The sequence below is a fragment of the Bactrocera oleae genome, chromosome 3 (genome assembly GCF_042242935.1).
Source record: "Bactrocera oleae isolate idBacOlea1 chromosome 3, idBacOlea1, whole genome shotgun sequence".
Lineage (NCBI taxonomy): Eukaryota > Metazoa > Arthropoda > Insecta > Diptera > Tephritidae > Bactrocera > Bactrocera oleae.
In genome coordinates, this window is record NC_091537.1 from 94,362,248 (window position 1) to 94,385,577 (window position 23,330).

A 23,330-nucleotide genomic window follows, 5' to 3' on the forward strand; every position below is an offset into this window, starting at 1 on the left:
CCATGGTTCCTGAACAGGGTATATTAAGTTTCCCACGAAGTTTGTAACACCCAGAAGGAAACGTCGGAGACCCTATAAAATATATACATAAATGATCAGCATGGTGACCTGAGTTGATTTAGCCATGTCCTTCTGTCTGTTCGTCCCTCCGTCTGTCCGTCCTTCTGTATATATGCAAACTAGTCCCTCAGTTTTTAAGCTATCGACCTGATATTTTGCACCTGTCCTTTCCTCACTAAGAAGCTGCTCATTCGTCGGAACGGCAGATATCCGACCACATATAGCATATACCTGTCATACAAACTGAACCATCGGAATCAAGTACTTGTATGAAAAACTTTTTTATTTGACGTAATCTCTTAACGAAATTTGGCATGGATTCTTATTAAAGGCAACAATGTAATCTCTAAAGAAATTGTATAGATCGGATAACTTAAGTATATAACTGCCATATTAACTGAACGATCGGAGTAAAGTGCTTGCATGGCAAATTTTTTTATGTGACGAGATATCTCCACGAAATTAGGCATGAGTTATTGCCTAAACCAACAATGTAATCTCCGAAAAAATTGTTCAGATCAGATCACTATAGCATATAGCTGTCATACAAACGGAACCATCGGAATCAACGGTTTGTACGGAACCTTTGTATTTGTGAAGAGTATTATAGCTTCGGTGCAAGCGAAGTTAACGTTTTTTCTGGTTTCCAGACGAACTTTTATAATAAAGCTTCACTGACTTCTGAAAATATTCCACACTCCCTTAGTTATAAAAAATGCAAGAATACTTGATAGCCGGCTTCGTCCGAACTGTGTCCTTTCTTACTCGCTGTGCAAATGATTTTGCTTTTTAACAGGATGACGTTTATTTATAAACTCTTTCATCACTTTACATGTTTTAATAACTTACTAGATAATAAATTTCCTTAAAATTGAATTTTCTTGCAAAAGCTTATCCTTATACATATTGTTGGCTATAAGTTGAGGCGTGATTACATTTGTTCAGTTTTCAATTAGTGGTTTTTGTAAAGTGTAAATTGCCTAACACCGTAATGGCTAGTTAAGACTCTTCTATGGTCATACTTAAGCTAATATAGATTTAAATTTTTCATTTCACATTTTTTCTTGCCACTTCGCTGTTTGCAATTTCGTGTTGTCATTTCTGATACCTCAACAAAATGTATCATTCAACTGCATGCATGCGTTTATACCTATGTGTGTATTTGTTTATGCTTCGCATACTAATTACATTTGTCCGGCATGTAATTGTATTTACTTTGACTCGCTTTTGCTGTTCTAATTCTTGTTTTATTTCAACTTCTGCCAACCGCTTCTTGCTTTCAATTCTACAGCACTTATTTTATAATCAAATTTTTAATTGAAAAAAAAAACCATGACAAACATGGAATGAGAATACAATATATATATATGTATATGCGTTCGTGTTTGACATTAAACAACCAATCGGAAAAAATGTTTCGTCTGATTTGTTATAAAACGAAACATCAGGGCAGGTTAGGTTAGGTTAGAATCTATGGCTGATCCGTTGGATGGAGGGGATTGCACTTTAACTGCTACGTACAGGCCCTTTATTAGGCCACAAGGATTTCGGGATCGCGAAAGTAGCAATGGTTGCCCAACGTTCGCTAGGATCCTCCGATGCCCAGCCATCCACTAGTAAAATACAATAAGACAGTGGAGCTCCGACTGGTTCCCATGCCATCGACAGCAAGAGCAAGGTGATTTTCTTTTCTTTTAACATTTGCCTGTAAATCCGCTGGGACTAATATTAGGCTTATTCACAATATCGATGGCGTTAGTTAGTTCAAGCTCAGTATCGCCACTTTACTATCAGAATCGTAGATTCATTTAACAATCTTCCCTTCAAGCTTTGACCAATCTATAAAGAAGTTCACTGCCCCATTCTTCGAAGCGTCTTCTTACCCATATCTCCGTAATAAGTATGAGAGAAGAGAAAAGACTGCCTTATCTTAGTTCAGCGACTCTATAATCGAAATAATTAGTGACGACGTTGTGATTCCCTTAAGTTATACGATGGTGAGAAACTCTCCCTTGACCAGGCGATCACCCGGCAACCGCGTTCGTCAAGTTTTTTCGTAGGTCGTTGACGGCAATAATCCATTTCCCATTAGGCCATTCCCATTTTTTATACTCTCGCAACCTGTTGCTACAGAGTATAATAGTTTTGTTCACCTAACGGTTGTTTGTATCACCTAAAACTAATCGAGTTAGCTATAAGGTTATATATATATAAATGATCAGGATGAAGAGACGTGTTGAAATCCGGGTGATTGTCTGTCCGTCCGTCCGCCTCTCCGTCCGTGCAAGCTCTAACTTGAGTAAAAATTGAGATATATTTATGAAACTTGGTAGACATGTTTCTTGGTATCGTGAGACGGTTGGTATTGCAGATGGGCGTAATTGGACCACTGCCACGCCCACAAAACGCCATAACTAAGCTCCGCAATAAGATACAAGACACAGGATCACATTAGGGAGGGGCATCTGCAGTTAAAATTTTTTTTTAAAGTGGGCGTGGTCCCGCCTCTAATAGGTTTAATGTGCATATCTCCTAAACCGCTAATGCTATAATAACAAAATTCACTGGAAGCAAATGTTTTTAGCACTTCTATTGACGGTGTGAAAATAGTTGAAATCGGGTGGCAACTCCGCCCACTCCCCATATAACGGTACTGTTAAAAACTACTAAAAGCGCGATAAATCAAGCCCTAAACACGCCAGAGACATTCAATTTTATCTCTGGGATGGTATGAGATGACTTTATTGGAACCGCGTTCAAAATGAGACAGTGGCGTGGCACAGCCCACTTTTAGGTGAAAACCGATATCTCGAGATCTGCTTAACCAATTTCAACAAAATACGGTATATAACGTTATTTTCATATTTCTATGTTATAGTGCGAAAATGGGCGAAATCGGACTACAACCACGCCTATTTCCCATATAACACCATTACAAATTCTAATTTATTCTTTCACTTTCCAGTATGCAAATCAAGCAACAATGATTGTATCGGGGTAAAACTTTGCGTGAATAATGCGTTTAAAGTATGCCACCTTGTGACCAAAAATTGTCTAAATCGAACCAAAACTGCTCAAGCCCCTAAGTACTAAATATGTGGACCCCAGTGCCTATAGTTGACCTTCTACCAAAAATATCAGTCAATCCACAAAGAAATCTCAAACGAGTATACTATTTGACTTTGCGAGAGTATAAAATGTTCGGTTACATCCGAACTTAGCCCTTCCTTACTTGTTTATAAATAAATGTGTGGTGAAGCAGATCAATCAGGATAACTAGATAAATAATATTCATCATAATTTAGTTCCAAACATACAATCGTAATAAATGATATAACACTATAACAGAATAATATGCAATATTAGAAAAATCACTATTCTTCCATTTTAATAGTATAGATTAATAAATACCATTGTTTTATAAACGTAAGAACTTAATATTCTTTATTTTCGTGCATTGACGTGTCGATGAGTAAAGAAGCGCGTGTCGTCAGAAATATATGTAGAGGATTGTAATTGTTTTTGTTATTTAATTAACGGCTTAATTCTTCGTTCATCGATAGACAGTCATTATATGTATATACATATATTTTCAATATTTACATTTGTATGATTAAATATTTGTATTTCCTCTTTTTTCAGGTAAGCAAACATCTTATCCTCCTATATTCTTATTACATTATTAAACAAATTGATTGAGAGCTATATGACAGCGTACAGTAAGTATACACAACATATATGTACATATATAATATCAGATTAACTATTAATTATTTCACAGTTATTATAATTAAAGAAATTTTGGAAATATCCTATACAAATTTAATTAAGTTGGCTCGACCATTATCAGTTTATAAACGCAAACTAACCTAAATTTCATAGACGCTAATAATATAAAGTTCACGATTAAAATTATCAACCAATCAAACATAAACGTAAAATATACTACATTGACACTCACTTGTTCATTATTCTCTCGCAACATTTTGAACAGAGTATAATAATTTTCTTCATTTTGGGACTACAAGTCTTAACCACTTTAAAGAAATACTACTTGTAGATACTACATATTCCTATAAACACCGATCAAATACACATACACATATAGGTATGTATTGTACATGTAAAGCCACATGAAATAAAGGTAATAAAACGTGTTAATGGTGTATTCTAGTCTAGAGAAATGAATTTTATGTAATTTTTAAACTGTCGTAAAAAAAGGCAATCAATATTTTTTAATTATTTTTTAATTATTTATTAATGTTCCAAGAATACCAAAAAAAAAACTTAAATATTTAAAAAACTGGGAGATGATGAATGGGGGTCTCAAAGAATTGGCACATGAGCATACCCATGATTTCAACCCTCTAAGTCATCTGAAATGAAAAAAAAGGTTATCAATCTGCAATGTCGCAATTGTACGAACTATCGATAGGTAAAAAAATTTTTTTTGACAAAATGGCAACTGTTTGAAAAAAAAATTTTTTTTATTGTTATTTTTAGTTAAAATTGAAGTTTGGGGATGAGGCTATTTCATACTCGAGAGAGGTCTATAAAGAAGATTCTCTAAAAATTTGAAGTAAATCGGTCATTTGGAGGACGGATCAGTAAAATGTCTATATCCGAAAATAATTTAAATTTTAAAAAAATTTTCTCGTATACATATTCTTAAATAGTTAAACTTTGAAAATATGAAAAAAAATAGATTTTTTTTGAAATTCTACACTAGAATACCTCCTTAATATTGACGATTTGTTCAATGTTAATTCAGTCCTGTCAAAAGTATATATCCAAATTGCCAAATAGCTAATAAGCATTATGAAAAAAACATTATTTTCCGATTTCAAGGCATTTTGTGCTTCTTTAGCAATAAACTTTTCTCTCAGCATACTTCCGATTTATCTCTTATTGCAAAGTGAGTTCTAAGTTACTTAACTCCCATTTTATTATATACAAATATTACAAGTATATCTATATTTTAACAAACTTTCAACTTATGTACTAGATATTAATACAAAGTTTTAAGTGCTGACAGTTGTTTAAACTCAGGTAAAAGTGCATATTCCCCATTAATTAAAAAACCTTAAAATGTTTTAGTGTTTTTAAAGAAGTCGAAAATACCATGTTACATATATGTACTTACGTAAAGGTCAAGATAATAGAATAATAGATTACACGCAGAAAGTATTTCAAAAAGAGAGTGTGTGTTTAGAAAGTTAAGTTAATATAACAATGGGCGCCGATTGTTTTTTTAAAGGACTATGTTTGTGAAAAAATATATATGGTAACAAAAGTACATTATTTAAAATTTCCTAAAAATAACAACATAATTATTTTTCTTTTCTTATAGTTTGTATAAATTTCATAGCAAACTAAAGTCTAAGTCTACTAAAGTAAAGTACTATATTTCAGATACGCAAAGCTTCTAAAATCACAGAATTTGTCTATCGGACTGTGGTGATTATAGTAGCAATGATCTTGTTGCAGTCCCGGGTAAAAAGGATATTGATAATTGAAAGATATATATATTTTTGTATACATATACATCTAGATCGAAAATAATATAAAAATAAATTACGCCCAGAAAGTGCCACTTTCATTTTATAATAGAAGTCCGAAAACCAAAAAGGAGATTCTAGTTTGAAATTTAAGTTAGTTCGCGGTTGTACTATAAAATAAAGTTATAATTGATGTTTTGCTTAAAAAGGGCGTGTGCAAAATTTCAGACATAACTAAATTGACGCAGCTTGTCACACTGATCTTTTATACATATACCATACTACCATAAGGTCTCCCACGTTTCCATAGAAGCCAAATGTTGTAAACATTGACTCTCCAATAATGCAGAATATATAATTGCGACTAGATATATAAAAAAACATAGAAAAATTTATCATTGTGGCATATTTTTTCCCACATACAAGTAATTTGTCTTCTATTAATATTTTTTTAAATTATATTTAATGTCAGATCCTAATTATGGCTTTATATATTCGAATTCAAATACCTAAAAAAAATAGATATGTATATTATTACTGTTTTAATTTAGTTTATTATTACGTATGTAACTTCTGTGCATTTACATACATAATAATAATCATTATTTATTAGCTTTCGATTAATCGATGTCATTAAGGCTAAGAAACCATGCACTATTAATACACAAAAACTGTCTTAAACACCGCAGTTTAGAAGTATATATATTATGCGCGCATCGATCCCAACCTTCAGTTATTTCGTGAAGCTCTTGTTTTTCGCATGTTACTCAATTTTATCAATTTTACAAGTACATATGTTAAGTGCGCATTGATCCAACCATCAGTTATTACGTGAAGTTCTTGTACTGCGCATGTCAGTTAGTTTGTGGTTTTGTTCAAAAATTGTATCCATGTACGTGCTGAAACTGGAAATAAAAAATATATATTTAATATAATCCGTATAATTTCTATTAAATACGGCGGAGAATTTTTATAATATAAATACAGTCAATTTGTATTAGATTAATGTGTATTCCCGCCTTCTTTCTTTTTCGGGTTTTCTTCTTGCGCTAAACAGAATGGAAGATCTTGAGCGTCGCCAACAGAGAGAACGTGAAAAACATAAACGTCAGCAAGTGCAAAGTGTCGGCCGTGAGTATGCCCTCTTTCCTGAACCGCGAAGAGTGAACCCTTCCGAGGTAGATGACGATATCACCGCCAAACTGGGCGATCATTCTAAAGCCATTGAGTTTATGACTACGGAAGGAGTTGGTGTACAGCCATCCTCCAACAATGCCTTGCTGGCTAGTCATATACAAACAAGTGCCTCGTCCTCAGCTGGCGGCAATAATATCGGTAACGTCTCTATGTCCACCAATTTATTGTCTTCTTCGCATCGTTCGTTAGCTGGTCCAGCTGTTTCGCAGACTCTTCAGCAAACAACGCAACAAACTCATCACTACCAACAACCATTGCGTCAACAACCGTATCTAAAGCAGCCTGATAACAAGCCACCGTATAACGGACGGGGAAGTTATTCGGTTCAGTCGGTAAAAAATGACTTACGACCTAGCAGTGGAATGGCACCACCAAAAGGTCCTCCACCTTTGTTACCACCACCGTCTGGGGTTATAGGTGGCAACACTGGAAATAGCAGCAGTTTAAGTTCAACATCTTTGCTACCACCACCATCGAATGGGTATTTGGGACCTCCTAAATCGACAGCACCTCTACATAATGGACGGTTTCCTAAACCTTTGCCGGTAAGTTAAACATTTATTGTAATTTTGTTTTGAATAACTTTTTAAATATAATTTGCATATTTTTTAGAAGTCAATAAATGATATAATCTCTAAAGTGGATCAAACTTATCGCGCTCCTGAGCAAATTACTAAAATAGCCGCAACACCACGTACAAGTATTGCTGATTACAATCTGAATGGACCTAATCGCCACAAATATTCAGTTGGGCCGGTACAACCTATCTTAGGTTCGCCACCTTCCGGAGCAGAATTATTGCAGAGCGCGGTTCCACTACCCATAACACCAATATCAGCTCTACCTGCAACCCCTAATCCTCAGATCATATCAAACACTTGTGGGATAACAACTATTAGTAGCGGTATGCCAACAATAATGTCTAGTGCTATCACATCGGCTGCTATCGGAACAACGGCGTTAGGTTCACCGGTTGTGACGACAGCCGTTAGACAAGGACTTTTAATGTCTAAGGAGTCTTTAAAACCACTAATGGAACAAGTTGGACCAACGTTAGAAAAACAGAACTCTACGTAAGCATAGCATATAGAAACGTCGCTGCATACATAAATGTAAATAAATATTTTCTAGGTTGGAAAACGATTTGGAGCTTTCAGAATCAGATGATGATCGTCGAAAACAGAGGTAAACATAATATATATCAATTTTTATGATGTTACAGTCAGGCTTAAAATAAAGTATATACATATATTCTTATCCAAAGAAATAATAACAAACTATTTTTATTTTCATATATGCAGTCGTTCAGTTCATAATTCCAGTGATAGTTCACCCTCAGATTCTAGCGAGTCTGGCAGTGAAGAATCTTCAAAGAGTGAAAACCATCGATCGTCACATTCGTCGCTTCAGCAACAGTCCTCGGCCCACAATCCAAAATCACTTACACAAAATTCACTTCAGCAACAGCAACAACAGCAGCCGCAACAAACGGCTCAATCAGTTGGACGTACAGTTGCAAATAAACTCTTAAATGATAAATCAAAGATTGTTGAACAACTTGTTGTTAGCCGTTCAAATATTTATCTAAACAGTAATGCACTGGGTTCGGCGGGCTCTTCCAGTTCGGGGCCGAGTTCAACGTCTTCGTCATCCAATAAAACTCCGTCTCCTTCAGATTCGAGTAAATGGAATTTAAGCCGATACTTTAGTAAAAAGCCTGCCCAAGCACAAAATGCCACTCCACCACCAGCAAATTCGCTGGTTGTAAATTCAATTAATGTAAGCATGGATGAACCGACTCTGTTACCAGGTGGGGCCCAAATAATACCTGAAGCTACACAATCCCAACCTAATCCCACGATCGTGAAGCACGAGAATAGCAGTTATGGAGTAGCGGTAAGCGGAATTATAATAATAACAAAACTTTTTAACTAGACCATTTTATTTTTATTACTTTTTAACAGAAAAAGTTCTCCTCTCGCAGTGACGGTGATGATGAAGAAAGTAATGGTCTTCGCAATTGCGATGCACGTAGCGTTGTAGTGAATTCAAGTGGAGTTAAAACACATATGAGTGGAGGTGTGCCTACGTTTATAAATGAAATAAAAAAAGAAGCTGATGTGCTTTATCCAAGCTCATTGAAAGCTAATTCCTCTGGTACAACACAGGCACATGTCCATGTCTCATCTCAGCAACAACAAACGCAGGTACCTCTGTTAAATGCTGCAGAATTTGTTGCGATACCAACGAGCCAAATAAAACACGAAGTTCCTGGCTTAACAACAGTAGCAACATCAACTGTTGCCCCAATGTCTTTGGCGGGTGGTACTACCACTGTCACACCTTACAACACTTCTACCATTAGTGGAAATGGACACAGGCGCACGCCTTCCGCATCGCCACATATGCGTACCAGTGTTACAGGTACGGCGAAGAGGCGTGTTGGCCAATTATCAGCACCATCCAGTGATGGACCTACATCGAACAGTAGTGATGATGAAGATGCACTGACAACATCTACAAGGTCTACCGTACCAACCTTGGGTCCAGGTGGCACGTTGAAAATACCTGGGGTACCCGCAGCTATCACAGCATTGCCGCCTTCAACGTTACAGCCATTGACATCAGCGCCCACAGTTCCAAATTCAATAACGGTATTACCTATCAATCCTTTAACAAAGACAGCACCTTTGCGTAAACGAAAGAAACCTCGGAATTCGGTAGCCACCATCGCAACGCAATTAGACACTAGTGATGAAGAAGATGTGACATCAGATTTTAACAGTGGTGGTGTAACAGTAAGCCCAACTGAGTTGAGAGCAGTAACTGGTCCAGGAGGGAAACTGTACACTGAACCAACGCCGGTAGTGCCTGCAAAAAAAGGACCAGGCCGGCCACGGAAAACTGCTGGCAATGGAAGTGGAAAGAAAACCAATCCTACTTCAATTGTTATCGCTTCGAAAGGTCCCAAATTAACAGCTAGCAAGGATGTTAATAGTAGTGCTGTGGTTGCTAAAAAGGCCCCAACAAAAAGAGGAGCTTCTCGTCAAAATTCAAATTCGACTGGCATCATTCCGATGAAATCATACTCTCAAACTACACAACCGGGGGCACTATCATGCCCTCCAACCACTGATACATCCTCATCGGGTTCAACGTCGTATTCAACATCGAAATCCTCTAGTTCGTCTTCTTCGGAAACAGAATGTGAAGATGGGGTTATAAGCGGTTCATCATCCGGTGATAATAATAAAAATAAAGTCGCAGGTGCTACAAAAAACAAAACGTCAACATGCTCAGTCACAGCAAACATATTGCCTGCTTCTACTAGTCGCATTATAGTTCAATTGAACAGACGTAAATCTTCACATGGTGATGTCCCACCAGTTGCAATCTCCTCAGTAAGCACCAGTGGTTCGGCAAAAGTGACTAATAGTGGCAAGCGAAAGAGGTCAACGTCACATTTCACTCATGCCAAAGAGGAGGCTGATAGTGATGATGAATCATCAGATTCCGGATCTGGTTCGTACGGCAGTTCGGTCAGGAATTATAACGCAGGTACAACGACAACTAATTCCATAACACAAGGTGGCAATACCAGTGGTGGCAGTTCGCATCGCTCTCAGAATATGCAATCGCCATATAAAGTGCCCATTCCAGCGGCTCCTGAGTCTAGTTCGACTTTCAGCTCAAGTATCGTGTCATCCTCGTCATCGAGTAGCAGCAGTGGGGATGAAAATTTTGGTACAGAGTCTGGCGCATCGGTTAGTAATCGAGGTATAAATAAGCACAGTAAAACTAATAGTAATAGTAAAGTTACTGCTAATACCAGCTGCAGTTCCAACAGTTCGCGACTGCGTCGTGACAAGAACAAAGCAGGCGATGCAAATAAGATTTTTACGCTTACGCGTATTTTTAATCCAAAAGAAGGCGGTGCGAAAAGGCAAGGTCAGGTGCTGGTCATCGACGAGCAGCAGAAACCAAAGTTGATATCTCCCAATGCCTCTGGATATAGAACTACAGTTTCCGCCAGCTCAACGTTATCTATTAGCCAAGAGAATCTCGTTGCAACCGCCACAGTTGTTAATTCACAATCACCTAGGCTAACTCCCGGGCATATGAAATCACCACGTGCTTTGCCTCAACTGGCAGCAGTCGGGTCGCATCGCACACCGGATCGTAGTAGTCGAAATAGTGCTGAACGTAAAGTGCAACAACAGCGCATTAGAACACCGTCTTGTACACCTACTCGCACACCACCTACGACCCGCACACCAACACCCACACCGGCATCACTACTATCGGCACCAACAGCATCACCTATAAGAACAACAGTAACGGTGTTGCCTAATGTCCCATCCCTTATATGTAAAGTTGATTTATCTCGACTTAAACGCATTTTACCAGAGTGGCGTACAAATACTTATCGACTTTCTAATACTAGTGTATCCCGTTGTGCTCAACACGAAGCGATATTAAATGCTGATTTGCAAGCAACATCTGCCATTACTGGTTGTAGTGGAAGTGGCAACAGAACACCCACAACACCAAACTGTCCGCCAGAACGGGAATTATCGCATCCCAGGGAAAGTTTGGTTGGAATTGGTGTTAGCGGAAGCAAACAAAGACTGAACACAATGCATTCAAATGGCCGCCTGAGCAATCTTTCCACAGATGGTGGTGGCAGCGGTGATACAACCCCCAAACAGCAGCCTCAACTTACGCCAAATGGTTATAACTTAGTTACGAATGCATCAAATAGTTCACCCTCTACTAAGCAGTTATTAAAACATGAGCAATTAATCAAAAATGAACCAGGTTCTGAGTTAGAGAGTGTATCCATGGCGTCACAGCCTAAAGCTGACGCTTACTGCAGCGAAACTAAGTTTAAAACAAGCGGATCAGTTAAACAAGAGCTTCTACTACTTAAGCAGGACTGTAAGTCTGGTTTAACTCCACAAATTGCTTTTGTATCGGCTGATAAGGAAGATGATCGGCCTGATGTGTCACCAACTTCACAGCAAATGCGCGTACACGATATAATTGAGCCAAAATCGCAACGGCGCAAACGCAGCGCCAGCTCGAGCCCGTACAAAGACAAAAAGCGGAAAAAAGATAAAATAGACAAGTATTCCAAAGATGGTAAAGATATGAAGGAGGGGAAGGAAAGTGATGTCGGCAGTGGTCCATTATTAACAATACCAGATAAAGAGAAGGACGTTGGTAAATCGATAACTGCTTTGGGAGCTATTGAACGTGATATAGGAAGTAGCGCTATTGGTGGTGGACATGCTGGTGGAAATGACACGTGTCGACGTGCAATTGCTATAATTCCGCCACTTGGAATGAAGAACAATGGGCAAATGGAGGTAATATCACTAAATTTTCACTGTGGAATTTTATTTAATTGCGTGTTTTTTTATTCTTTAGAAGGATCATCAACTGGAAAATCGGCAATTAGCTCCTACCAACCACGATCGATTACTGGCGGTGCGACAAATGCAGCAACAACAGCATATTACTAATGTTGCGACCTCGAACGGCTCACAAAATCTAACGAACACCCAAACGCCAAGTAATAATTTAAATACAGCAACGACTGCAGATATTTCTGCTGGTAATATAGTGCCACCTGAAAATGTAAACGCTCCATTAGCACCACCACCGCAAGTAATATACCGATCATATTTTGAACGTGATGATGATGGGCTCTGTGATGATATTGGGTAAACATTTTATATATTTATATGTGATTGCATTTAATACATTTATATTTGTTTTTAGCAAAAATTCGAAATTTCTACAAGAAGCAGTTAAGAGAAAGCACGCGGCCGACAAGGAACAAAATCTATTCAATCAAGTAACACTGTATTTGGAGGCTGTTATATATTTTATTCTATCTGGAGCGGTACTAGAACAGCATCGTAATTCGGAGGACACCAGTTGGGTTATGTACAAGGATACACTAAATTTAATTAAGTGAGTAAAGTGTGCGATTTCTAAACATAAAATAAATTATTTAAAAATAATGTTATAGAGATTTCTCTAATAATAACTATGATATTTATCTATTAATTTTACCTTTTTATTCAGGTTTATTTCATCGAAAATTAAGCATTTGCAAGTTTCATCTACATCTAATGAACTCCATGAGCCGCACAACAAAGTTGCTATCTTAAGGTACATATATAAATTAATGAGTTATGTTTTTTTAATTTAACCTATTTTGCTTGTTTGTTTTAGTTTACGTTGCCAATCTCTAATCTCGCTAAAACTATATAAATTAAAACGAAACTATTGTCGAAATATAATCAACCATTGTGCTGATTTTTTAAAAAGTGGTCGGATGGAAATTCTTAATGGTAATACACCTTCATCTAACTCGCCATCGAACTCGGTTTGTTCACAGGTAAATCATATTAAACAGCGAAAATTTTAAAATAATAATAACCTCATTTTACTCTGTTTTCCAGGGCTCTGGTTCGAATACACCTCCCGGACGGGGTATGCGTCAAGATATTCATACTACATTAAGTCACCAAAATTTGTACTTCAATTACTTGGCTAACTGTCATGATTTATGGGATCAAGCGGACCGACTTGTACGGCAAGGAAACCATACTGGTAAGTGGTGTTCGTCGTTATTATAGATCTAAATTTTGTAACAGCTTTTTTTGTAATACACTTAATTTTTTATGTCAACAGATTTCTTCATCGCATTGGATCGTGAAAATGGACCTCTTACGCTACACACCTCCATGTATGATTTGTTTCGTTATATACAATCGGGTCTTAAGAAACTGAAAAGTGCGAATACCACCACCACGACGTCTGCCTCTGCTACAACTAATACTAGTGGATTCAGCGGTAGTGTGACTATAACCGACAATGCCTCAACGGCTTATGCTAATACTACTACCACACTTAATAACACCACACCCACCATCAACAAAAGCGGCAGCACCGTAAGTTCGCAACAACCGCAGTAGTGATGAAATTGGTGGTATATGCCTTTATAGATTTATACTTACTTGGGTGTATGTGCTGTTATTTTTTTCATTAAACATCCAAAAAACTTCTTCATCGGCGCATAAAAAGAACGTAGTTGCATTTCTTATTCTCTAACTTAGAATTTAGACATTAAAACGGATTTCGTGCTATATACACATACGTATATATGTTGAATTGGGACGAGTGAGTGGCAGGCAGATCTTTGCTTGTTGATCATGAAGTTCATTAGTAAAACAAAGTGTTACAGTTTATAATAATATTGTTTTTATTATTACATTATTATTGCTATTATACAATTAACCCAAAAAAATTTATCATCAACGCTTAATTTAAAAAAAAATGAAAAAATACAAATACCTGTTTTATTTTCTATTTACATGTAAAGAACTTATAATTTAACATCATGATTATTAGTTTATTTAAAGTTCTTTATTTTGCAAAGGTGTATATATAGAGGAAATTAATAAAAAATAATATTAAAAATATCACATGTTTTGTAAATATTTAGTTTGCGTAATGCAATGAAGCAAATGTTATTACAATCATTACTTTTACTGCTATTTAATCAATACCTATTTTAAATTATTTATAAAAGGGAATATAAACCACGGTTAGAAAGTTGGCGAAAATTTAAATTGTTTATTTTATTGCATGTAATTGTACTCAAATAAAAATTTTGAGGAATTTGTTAATTTTCATTTTTTACCATAAGAAATATATATAGTTAAATGATATATATTTTTCACATCACACACTTTTACGTTTTATTTTTTTTTTATAGTTAAAACCTTCGGGTAACATTAAGATGGATTTAAAATTATTAATTTTTATTAAATGGTTGCTGGTCCTTGGGTCGCATGTGATAAATAAAAGAACACATTCATTTAAAGAAGAGTATGTTTACAAATTAGAACAAGCACGCTAAAAGTACTTCTTATTAGATCTGGCTAATCCATTATTATGGATTAATAATTTTTGCCAAACTATAGTTAATCTTATTTAAATATAAAAGACGTTAGCCTTTTGTTTATTTTGCTATCGCTCAAAATACCATATTTTTAAATGACATGTACGTACCGATATAAAAATATAAAATGATGATTAGTAAAAATAAATTTAAGTATGTTACCAACGTGCCTATGTGGTCCAGCAATCACAATATTTATTTAAATTAGAGAAATACAGAAATATATGAAATTAAGAAATAAAATTGCCAAAATAATTTACATGTTCTCATTAAATTTTGCGTTTTATTATTATTTTTATTAATATTGCTACAAGGAATGGTCTAGGCTACGAAGTTAGTTTCTATTACCAATTACTCTTCATTTCTGTCACGAATTTCAAAAGCAAAATCGTTAATGTGCAATAGATTTATATTTATTTTTTCAAAAAATTTTATAATTTAAAGGATATGCAAAAAGACCTATGTCTGGTAGAACAGCTAATAACTTATTAATAGCATGTTTGATTACAGACGGCAACCAATAAAATATATAACTCTGTTATTTTGTTTATAGAGAAACCTTTTAACCTGTTTATTATTTTGATTCGGATATTTTACCTAAACACTTGCATAAACTTTACTAAAAATTAGTTAATAGTTAAAAATAAAAATAGTGAGGAAATAACGACTCATTCATTTATTACACATTTCGAGATTTTGTAATTAGTATTAAAAAAATAAACACAAAAAATGTATAATTAGTAAATAAAAATAAAATTAATCGGGATATAGAAAAAATACAATATACATTCATTATGATATATTTATAACGTAAACTAAAATTAAATTAAATAAATACAACCAGACTAACGAAATGAAGTTGAATGAATACATTGGATATTTGTGGGTTGCCTTCAATATAAGTATGAATGCCTACGAATATATTTAAATGCATTTATATCAAATGAATTTAAGTAAACAAAGGCATGTTTTTATTATTTTTTGGTTAATTTGTATAAAAAATATGCATAATACATATGTTTTTATACAATGGTAACTATTAAAGTATAAAATAAGAAACTATATTTGATTGACGAAGGGAAAAAGTTTAAAATTAATATAACGAAGAGAATATGTACAGCAAAAAATATTATAAAATACATACATACATATGTAAGAACGCTGAAAATGTGAACTTTACTTTTATTGTAGCAAACGCATCGCTAAAATAGGGAAACAATTTACGACAAAGCAACAACTCAAAAATATTCTTATACAGCATATGAAATGGACTATCCAAAGAGGTTCGCAATTAAGTTATCGTAATCAAATGATCCTATTCCCATATTAGAAAAGGTATTGCTCATTAAAAATTCCGTACCGGCGACAGTCGGTACAACGAAACTCGAACAGACCCGAATTTTTATCCGGCCAACTCGGCAGCATTCTACAAATATATTTGAAAAAAAATTTTTATATCACAACAACAACAAGAACTGCGATATTAAAAAAATTAAGACATGCCAGTTATCGCTATTTTGTTTTAAAGGGAAACTATTTATGGCTTCTCTTTGTTGAAAGCTGAATACGTATTGTGCAAGACTGAAGCGAAATAGAGATTGACATGTATACATATTGGCTCAAGTTCTACGAGTATCCGAATATAATGAAAACTTACACAAGCTAAAATTCAGATGCGGTATCTGCCAAGCGAAAAAGGATCACAAAACTAAATCACAAATTTCATAGAATTCAATTTAATATTAGAATAGTAAAGAAAGAAGTGTAGATGATAATGAAGTAATCGAAAGGATGTTTGTTCTACTCGAAGAAAACTATAAATAATAGGGCTTTATATAAAAAATTGGCTATATCCAAATAGGTATAGTTAGAATCGAAAATGGAATTGAATAAATATATAACATGAATTCAATTTGTACTTTTGAATAAAAACTATGCAATGATATTTGAATTTAACAGCAATAAAGTATAACATAGGATAGAATAAATTAAGTTTAAAATATTAATTATTAGTAATTAGTAAAAATATGAAAAAATTGGTAAGATAATTTAAGTGGAAACCGTTAGTTCTTTTTAAGCAATTCATTCTAAACCAATCATTAGAAAGCAAATATAAGAACAACAATTGATGTTTAACAAACGTAGTTTTCTATAAACAAATAATTTAAGATATTCTAAAAGGAGAAAATACATATTTATATATAGGTATACTAAAAAGTTAGAAGGGAATAGATGTAGTATAAAAAACAACGGCAAATTTGTAGTTATATATGTTAGGAATAAAAAAACTAAACAACCAAGCACCAAGTTAATTTTCTGCAAGAAATATAATTAGGAGTATTAATAATGAAATGCCAAGCGTATAATTTGGAAAGTACTCCATTGTAACAAAACAAATTTATAAATAATATTTGTAACTTAGCCTTAGAAATGAACAACAATATATTTTTTGATAAATGAAAATAAAATTACGAATATTAAAATGTAATGAACATACCTTAAACCACTTTTTCAATACATAACACAAATATTTATTTCTATATTTTTGAGGTTAAGATATCTTAGAGATGTGGTTTATGAAATGTACACTCTTTGAAATAAACTTATCTCAGAATAGTTATAAACCAAAATGCAAGTTAATCGTTATTAATAAGTTGCATATGTATGTAGACATTTGGTTTAATTAAATTTACTTACCAAATGTAATTAAAAGTGGAATTAAGTTTGTAACAACCATTAAAAAATTATATATATGTATACATATTGCAGTAATTAAATAAAATGAACAGCAAGTACCAAAATATTACTAAGCAAATCTTGTATTTTGTACAAATATAAAATAAATAGCGAGAAACATTTGAAACAAAGGCAACAACAAAATTACACAACGGCTACAAAAAATATTATTACATATATACAAAATTATAGAAAATAATTGTATCGTATATTATTAATATTATACTTCTTATAATTACTTACTTATTATACCTTAATTTTGTAAAGAAAAGGAAATGTAGGAGTAATGTGAAAATAAAAGATTAACTGAATACAAAACACATATGACAACAACAAAATCAACGTTCGTATAATGCAGAAGTAGTTGTTTTATCAAAAAATGAACAATACAAAAATGCGAAATACTGAAATAAAGAAAATAAAATATGAAAGAATAACTGAAATTCATAACATTCAATAAAAATATGACAACTTTATTCAAAATCTTCAAGGTTTTTGTTTTTCATATACAATGATTTTTTCACTTAATTGTGAATTGTGAGACCTTTTATATGGTTATCATTCATTTATAATGTTATAATAAAATTACAAGTACTTGTATAATGAAGGTAGTGAAACCAGAGAACTTAGAAGAACATTTACGTTCTCTGGTAGACATACAGAGATATGTACCTACATATCTGCGATTCAAAAAATGAATTTCTGAAATGCGCTGTTTTCCCTAATAGTCATAGTTGGTAACACAATATAAGCAGAAGGTCAAAAGGTAGTTGGCAACACATAATGAAAAATACGTTATATGTGCAAGGTCGCGTGATTATTCGACAATTTTACATTTTCAGTGGAATCAGGAATAAAGTGAAGGCGCCAAAATGTGTTAAGATAAATGGTATATATAAAATTACTCTAGAATTGCTCGGAAAAATGATAACAAACGCAATGTAATTGAAGTTAATAGCTAAATTTCGCAAATATTAATGATTGGAAAACGAAGAGTTGTTCAGTTTATATTACTTAAGTATTCAAATACTTTAGATTATTCAGTTTGGTTTATTATCGAATATAAAGTTTTTGGTAGGATTTGAAAGCTTTGACTAAAACTTACAAAATTTTGAGCCCATAACTAAGTTCATTATAACCAACGATGGATTCCGAGTGACCAATTTTACTTGACTCGAATGGAAATTAAACCAGTAAGAACTGGATGAACTCGGGACATAATTTTGGTAATGGTAAAATTTACATTAATTTAAATCACCCTCAAGTTAATTACATTTACTTCTCTCGATAATTGCATCGTCATCTTTCGTTGCCGTTTCTTCAATTTCAACTATTTTTAATGAAAGGAATCAGATGTAAACAATGTGACCAGTAAGTTGCAGACCCAAGATTCAAGGATTTTTATATCATAAATGTCAACGGTGCATTTCCAAGAAAAACAAAAATAGATCAACCACTTCCGGCTGCATTGTTGCATTTGCAGCGTATCCGTTTACCGGCACGAAAAGTACTTGGTTTCTGCGGTGTTTAAAATTGTACATGTCACGCAATCTTCTGCATCGTTTATAAATTCCTACATATCTATTCAATTAAACGATGAAAAAAGTCTCAACAAATCCACATTCTAGTGCTTTTGATGTTTGGAAAATCTGATCCTAATTAAAATAATTTTATTCGCACAAAAAAAAAAATATGGGGACTAACAATGAATGGAGACAACGGTAAGGTGAGTAGAAATTCTTAAATAAAACTTAAATCACACCATACCTATATGCACAAATCTACACGTTCTTTGGTTTTTGAAAAGTATAGAAATTCATCAAAGGAGAACCTGTAAATTAATATTAATATTAATATTATATATTAGTGTGAATATGCCAATAGTTGGGTTAAATAATTATATGATTTATTAAAACCACATACCACAATACAACATTTTAGTTTAGTTAATTATTTCTAATGCAATATAAGTGGGCGCATTGTGTTTATGGAATTGAGACCTGCGATGAGAAGACGATTGCAAAGTTCAATGGTCTTTTGACATAAATGGTGTCAAGTTGAGCCAGGACCAAACGGACAAACCAGCTACGAATGAAAACGAAGCAATACTCCACTCACACGTGCTTACCAACCCTTTAGCTCCTGCAACGACTTTATAAATATTTATGTATATGTGTATGCCATATAACATAGGTATTTAGATATTTTCCATATCTGTAAGTATTTTTCTGTAGTATTGCTGACTGCCATCCAAAGTTTTGTAAATTGTTATTAATATTTGTTTTTATTTTCGTGCATAACATATTATACATATATATGTTTATATACTACAAATAAATGCACATATGAACATATATATAAGTATATAAGCGTTTGTATATTCATGTACATATGTATCCATATATATAAATATACAACTTGTATATTTAACGCAGTGTATCACATGCATTGCTCTCGTGAAATACCGTTATATAGAAATATAAGTATATATAGATTTTTGTGTGTATATACCTTTAAAACATTTTCAGTTGTTGACAATGTTCTCCGGTTTGTGTTGTTGTGAACCTACCACAACAAAATTACTCCTGCACTTGTACCAGCAAGAGAAAATTACTATTGCAGTTCCTTATTGTACGATGTGCATGCATATATGCATGTGTTAGTGTGTTGAATCCGTGCTGAAAAGGTATAAAATTTGTGGTTTAGTATAAATAGTATCGTACATCTTTTGTGATTGTTAGGAATATGACCAATCAAGGGTAGTGCGCAGATGGTACATACAAAAGTGTAAGGTGTTTATCTCCCAACCAACTGTAGTAATTTTATAGTTTCTTAAATGTAAACATATGGTCATTTATTCCTAATACACAATATATACTTTGTTTATCAAATTATTTTATTCAAAATAAAAATCTTTGATTGTACATTTTGTTTAAACTGTACAGACTAGTATATCAACTTTGCCCACTGTCTGCTTCTATATATTTTTTGTGCTATGTGCATACTCCATGAACTCCTTTTCATGTGTCCTGTTGCCTTCTTGTTTTCCCACCTCCTACTCTGAGTTTCCTCGTTGATGATGCTTTCATGTTCGGTATATGCATTTTTATCCTGAAAGCAGTAAGCGGTCGCCTTTAATCATTTAGTTCTTGCACTCTCCAACAGCAAGTTGTGTTTCTCTGTACGCGATTTTGGTTGTATTAAATCAAGTAGGATGTGTATTCTTTAAAAAGAAATGAAATGAGAAATTATAGAAAGTATATATAGTAGTTACTATTTCACAACAATTTGAGCATTATGTATGAATATTAAAGTTTCGAAAATAATTGAAGTTTCCAACATCGGACACGGAAGGTGTACTTACCAAAAACTGTGATTAGAAGCCATATTAATAAATTAAATGAGTGTTTCTTAAAGTTGTATGACAACTTTTACAATGAATTAAAAAAGTAATTGAGAGTAATCTTGCATTAATATATTATCATAGTACTTTTAAAACATGTTTATTTTTAGTAAAAGCTTATACATTAAATGGTTAAATATTAAGGGCGTTTTCTGCACTTTGCAATAATCGCAATTGATTTTCCGCAAAAATTTGAATTTCCCCATTGTAAAATGCATTCACCAAAACCAATTATACTAATGCATTAATGCATACATGTATTGATGTGAATGTATATGTTATTAGAAATAAAGTCTGCTCGGTAATTTATTTTTTTATTATTTAAAATATGCACGATTGTGACTATTTCAACTAAATTCAACATTTCCTGCCTCTCATCCGACGCCTTTCTGCGTGGATAACTCGCTTTATTCTCTTTTGCAATTTGATGCAACTGCATTATTATAAAGAGCTAATGTTTATACTAATAAATTGTCGAGCTTCCAGAATTTGCAGCTGATTGTAATTACTATGACCTACCCGTCCATGCCAACTCTGCAGATAAAGCACGATTTTAGGCGTTGAAGAGGACAAATTCGATCGTTCATATACATTCATTAGTAGCAAAATCAACAGAATGCATTGAACAGCTGCTGGTGGCTTATAATTTATGTGTCTTTATTTTGATAACATTGCCGCACCCTAAAAATTGCAATCGGTAATATCAGAAAAGCTATTAGGAGACTAGTTATATGGTAATTTTGTTCCTTTTGCAATTGTAATTTTTACCTGGTTTTTAGAAAAGAGTATACATTTTACTTTAATTCTTACAAATAAAGTTATGAATTAACTGTGTGTATGTATGTATAGACATACACATATGATTGCAATTATTTACTTTTAGGTAGCCGAAAGTAAAATATTAGATTTAATAAAATATTAATATAATTTCTTAAATATAAGAACTTGCAGTGATGATAGCATACAGTCGTATCTGTTTGTGATATAAATACAAGTGGGTGGGGTCGGTGTATAAATCTGAACGAATTATTTTGATATATATAATGTGAATTGCTTTACATAAATAGAGGGTGTATTCGTATAACTATTTTAACCTTACTGTTGTGGTTTTAGCGGTATAAAATATTTATGAATGGTTTTGATGAATACTTCTAACTTACTGCATGTTTATTTCTTACCAGTAAAGAAAAAATACTGACGAAAAGGACGTGTACGATAATAATAATAATTCATTAATATTTTTATATTTTCATACGTTATTTAGCTAATTCACAATGCTAATTATCTTTTATGGAGTGTATTTTTGATTGTAATTCGTTGTGTAAGCTTTTCTTGCCTCGGTCGACATTGATATAATTTTTTTGTGTGGCTACAAACCTTCGCTTATAATCCGTATTGTTTACATAGGCAATTTATGCTTTTTTTATATGTATATACATAACTATATACATAAATATATTTATATTGTATATTTATATTGTATATATTTATGTTAAGAATGGGAAGAACTTTACAAAGAGGTAAAAAACATAAGAACATTACAAAGAGGATAAAAAATGTAATAAATTGTAATGGTTCATGTGTATATATGAAGGTATACAATGGAAATAATGTTTTCCGATTGGCACGATTTGAATCTAAATTTATAAATGAATAAATAGCTTTTTCACAACTTTAATTTATATTTTTTTGTTTATCTGATGACAACTTTATATTAGTACCAACTGATTGCATTGTGTATATTGGTATTTGTGTGAAAGAGTACTTTATATAGAATATACTAGTTTGAAGGTATAGACGATTTGATTTTAATTTCGAGAAAACTTATTTATTTCTTATTTAGCTGGATTTAAGATAATCTCTAATACGATCCAATTGGAAAGTGTATCTGAATTTATTAGTACTTTTCAAGCTAAGCGTACTTAAATAACCTCGACGTAATTTTGTATTATTAATTAGCAAAACAAATTCATATCCATCAATACCCTTTATTTCTTCAGTTACAGCTGTAAATGCTGTTGTTGTAGTGGCAAAAAATTTTCACCTCTTCATTTTGGGGTATGCTGAAGAATTGAATTGGCTGATAAAAATCCTGGTGCGTTCTGATTTTGTAGGCCCGATAGGCGTGGAAACAGATAACAAAATAATTAGTATTCAAGTATATCAGTATCAAACCGTTAATATTATTATTTACTTTACTGTTTTTTTAACTATTGAGTAAATCAGTACGAAAAATATGTGGATACACATGTTTAATCAAATATTGTATGACGGTATATTGTATTTCCATAATACAACAAAGAAGTATTTAGTTTTTTTATTCAGCAACTGAAGTAGAACCAACAATAAGGCTTTTTTGAAATCGATTTAAAAATATAAATAACAAAAATTTTTTGTTTGAGGGAACTCGTTCTATATGTTTAATATACAGAAAGGGCAAATTTATATGGTACTTAAT

At 33.2% G+C, this 23,330-nt stretch overlaps 1 protein-coding gene and 2 long non-coding RNA genes across 14 annotated transcripts in view; 2 read left to right on the forward strand and 1 right to left on the reverse strand.

The window, feature by feature from the left end:
• lilli (AF4/FMR2 family member lilliputian) overlaps positions 1 to 15,007 on the forward strand; it is a 22,313-nt gene extending 7,306 nt beyond the window's left edge. For 7 of the 11 annotated variants that reach the window (XM_036360163.2, XM_036360165.2, XM_036360170.2 and 4 more), the window contains 11 exons: positions 6,616 to 7,300; positions 7,368 to 7,828; positions 7,887 to 7,940; positions 8,057 to 8,651; positions 8,720 to 12,124; positions 12,186 to 12,481; positions 12,540 to 12,734; positions 12,849 to 12,935; positions 12,999 to 13,164; positions 13,229 to 13,379; positions 13,461 to 15,007. In XM_036360163.2, the coding sequence (XP_036216056.2) occupies positions 6,616 to 7,300; positions 7,368 to 7,828; positions 7,887 to 7,940; positions 8,057 to 8,651; positions 8,720 to 12,124; positions 12,186 to 12,481; positions 12,540 to 12,734; positions 12,849 to 12,935; positions 12,999 to 13,164; positions 13,229 to 13,379; positions 13,461 to 13,744 (6,379 nt within the window). In that variant the 3' untranslated portion in view covers positions 13,745 to 15,007. Of the gene's footprint in view, positions 1 to 3,702; positions 3,780 to 6,615; positions 7,301 to 7,367; positions 7,829 to 7,886; positions 7,941 to 8,056; positions 8,652 to 8,719; positions 12,125 to 12,185; positions 12,482 to 12,539; positions 12,735 to 12,848; positions 12,936 to 12,998; positions 13,165 to 13,228; positions 13,380 to 13,460 lie in introns of all 11 variants that reach the window. The other 4 variants (XM_036360171.2, XM_036360172.2, XM_036360169.2 and 1 more) reach the window with 3 other exon arrangements.
• A 3,235-nt stretch (positions 15,008 to 18,242) lies between these two features.
• Positions 18,243 to 19,679, forward strand: LOC138856360 (uncharacterized). Of its 2 annotated transcripts, XR_011395574.1 has the most exons (4): positions 18,244 to 18,487; positions 18,538 to 18,695; positions 18,816 to 19,195; positions 19,441 to 19,679. It is a non-coding gene; the product is annotated as an uncharacterized lncRNA (long non-coding RNA). The 2 variants fall into 2 exon arrangements; XR_011395573.1 differs by having other exon boundaries at positions 18,243 to 18,695.
• A 665-nt stretch (positions 19,680 to 20,344) lies between these two features.
• Positions 20,345 to 21,391, reverse strand: LOC118680422 (uncharacterized). Its single transcript, XR_004975966.2, has 2 exons — positions 20,834 to 21,391; positions 20,345 to 20,692 (listed from the first exon to the last, which is right to left on the reverse strand). It is a non-coding gene; the product is annotated as an uncharacterized lncRNA (long non-coding RNA).
• Positions 21,392 to 23,330: the final 1,939 nt, after the last annotated feature.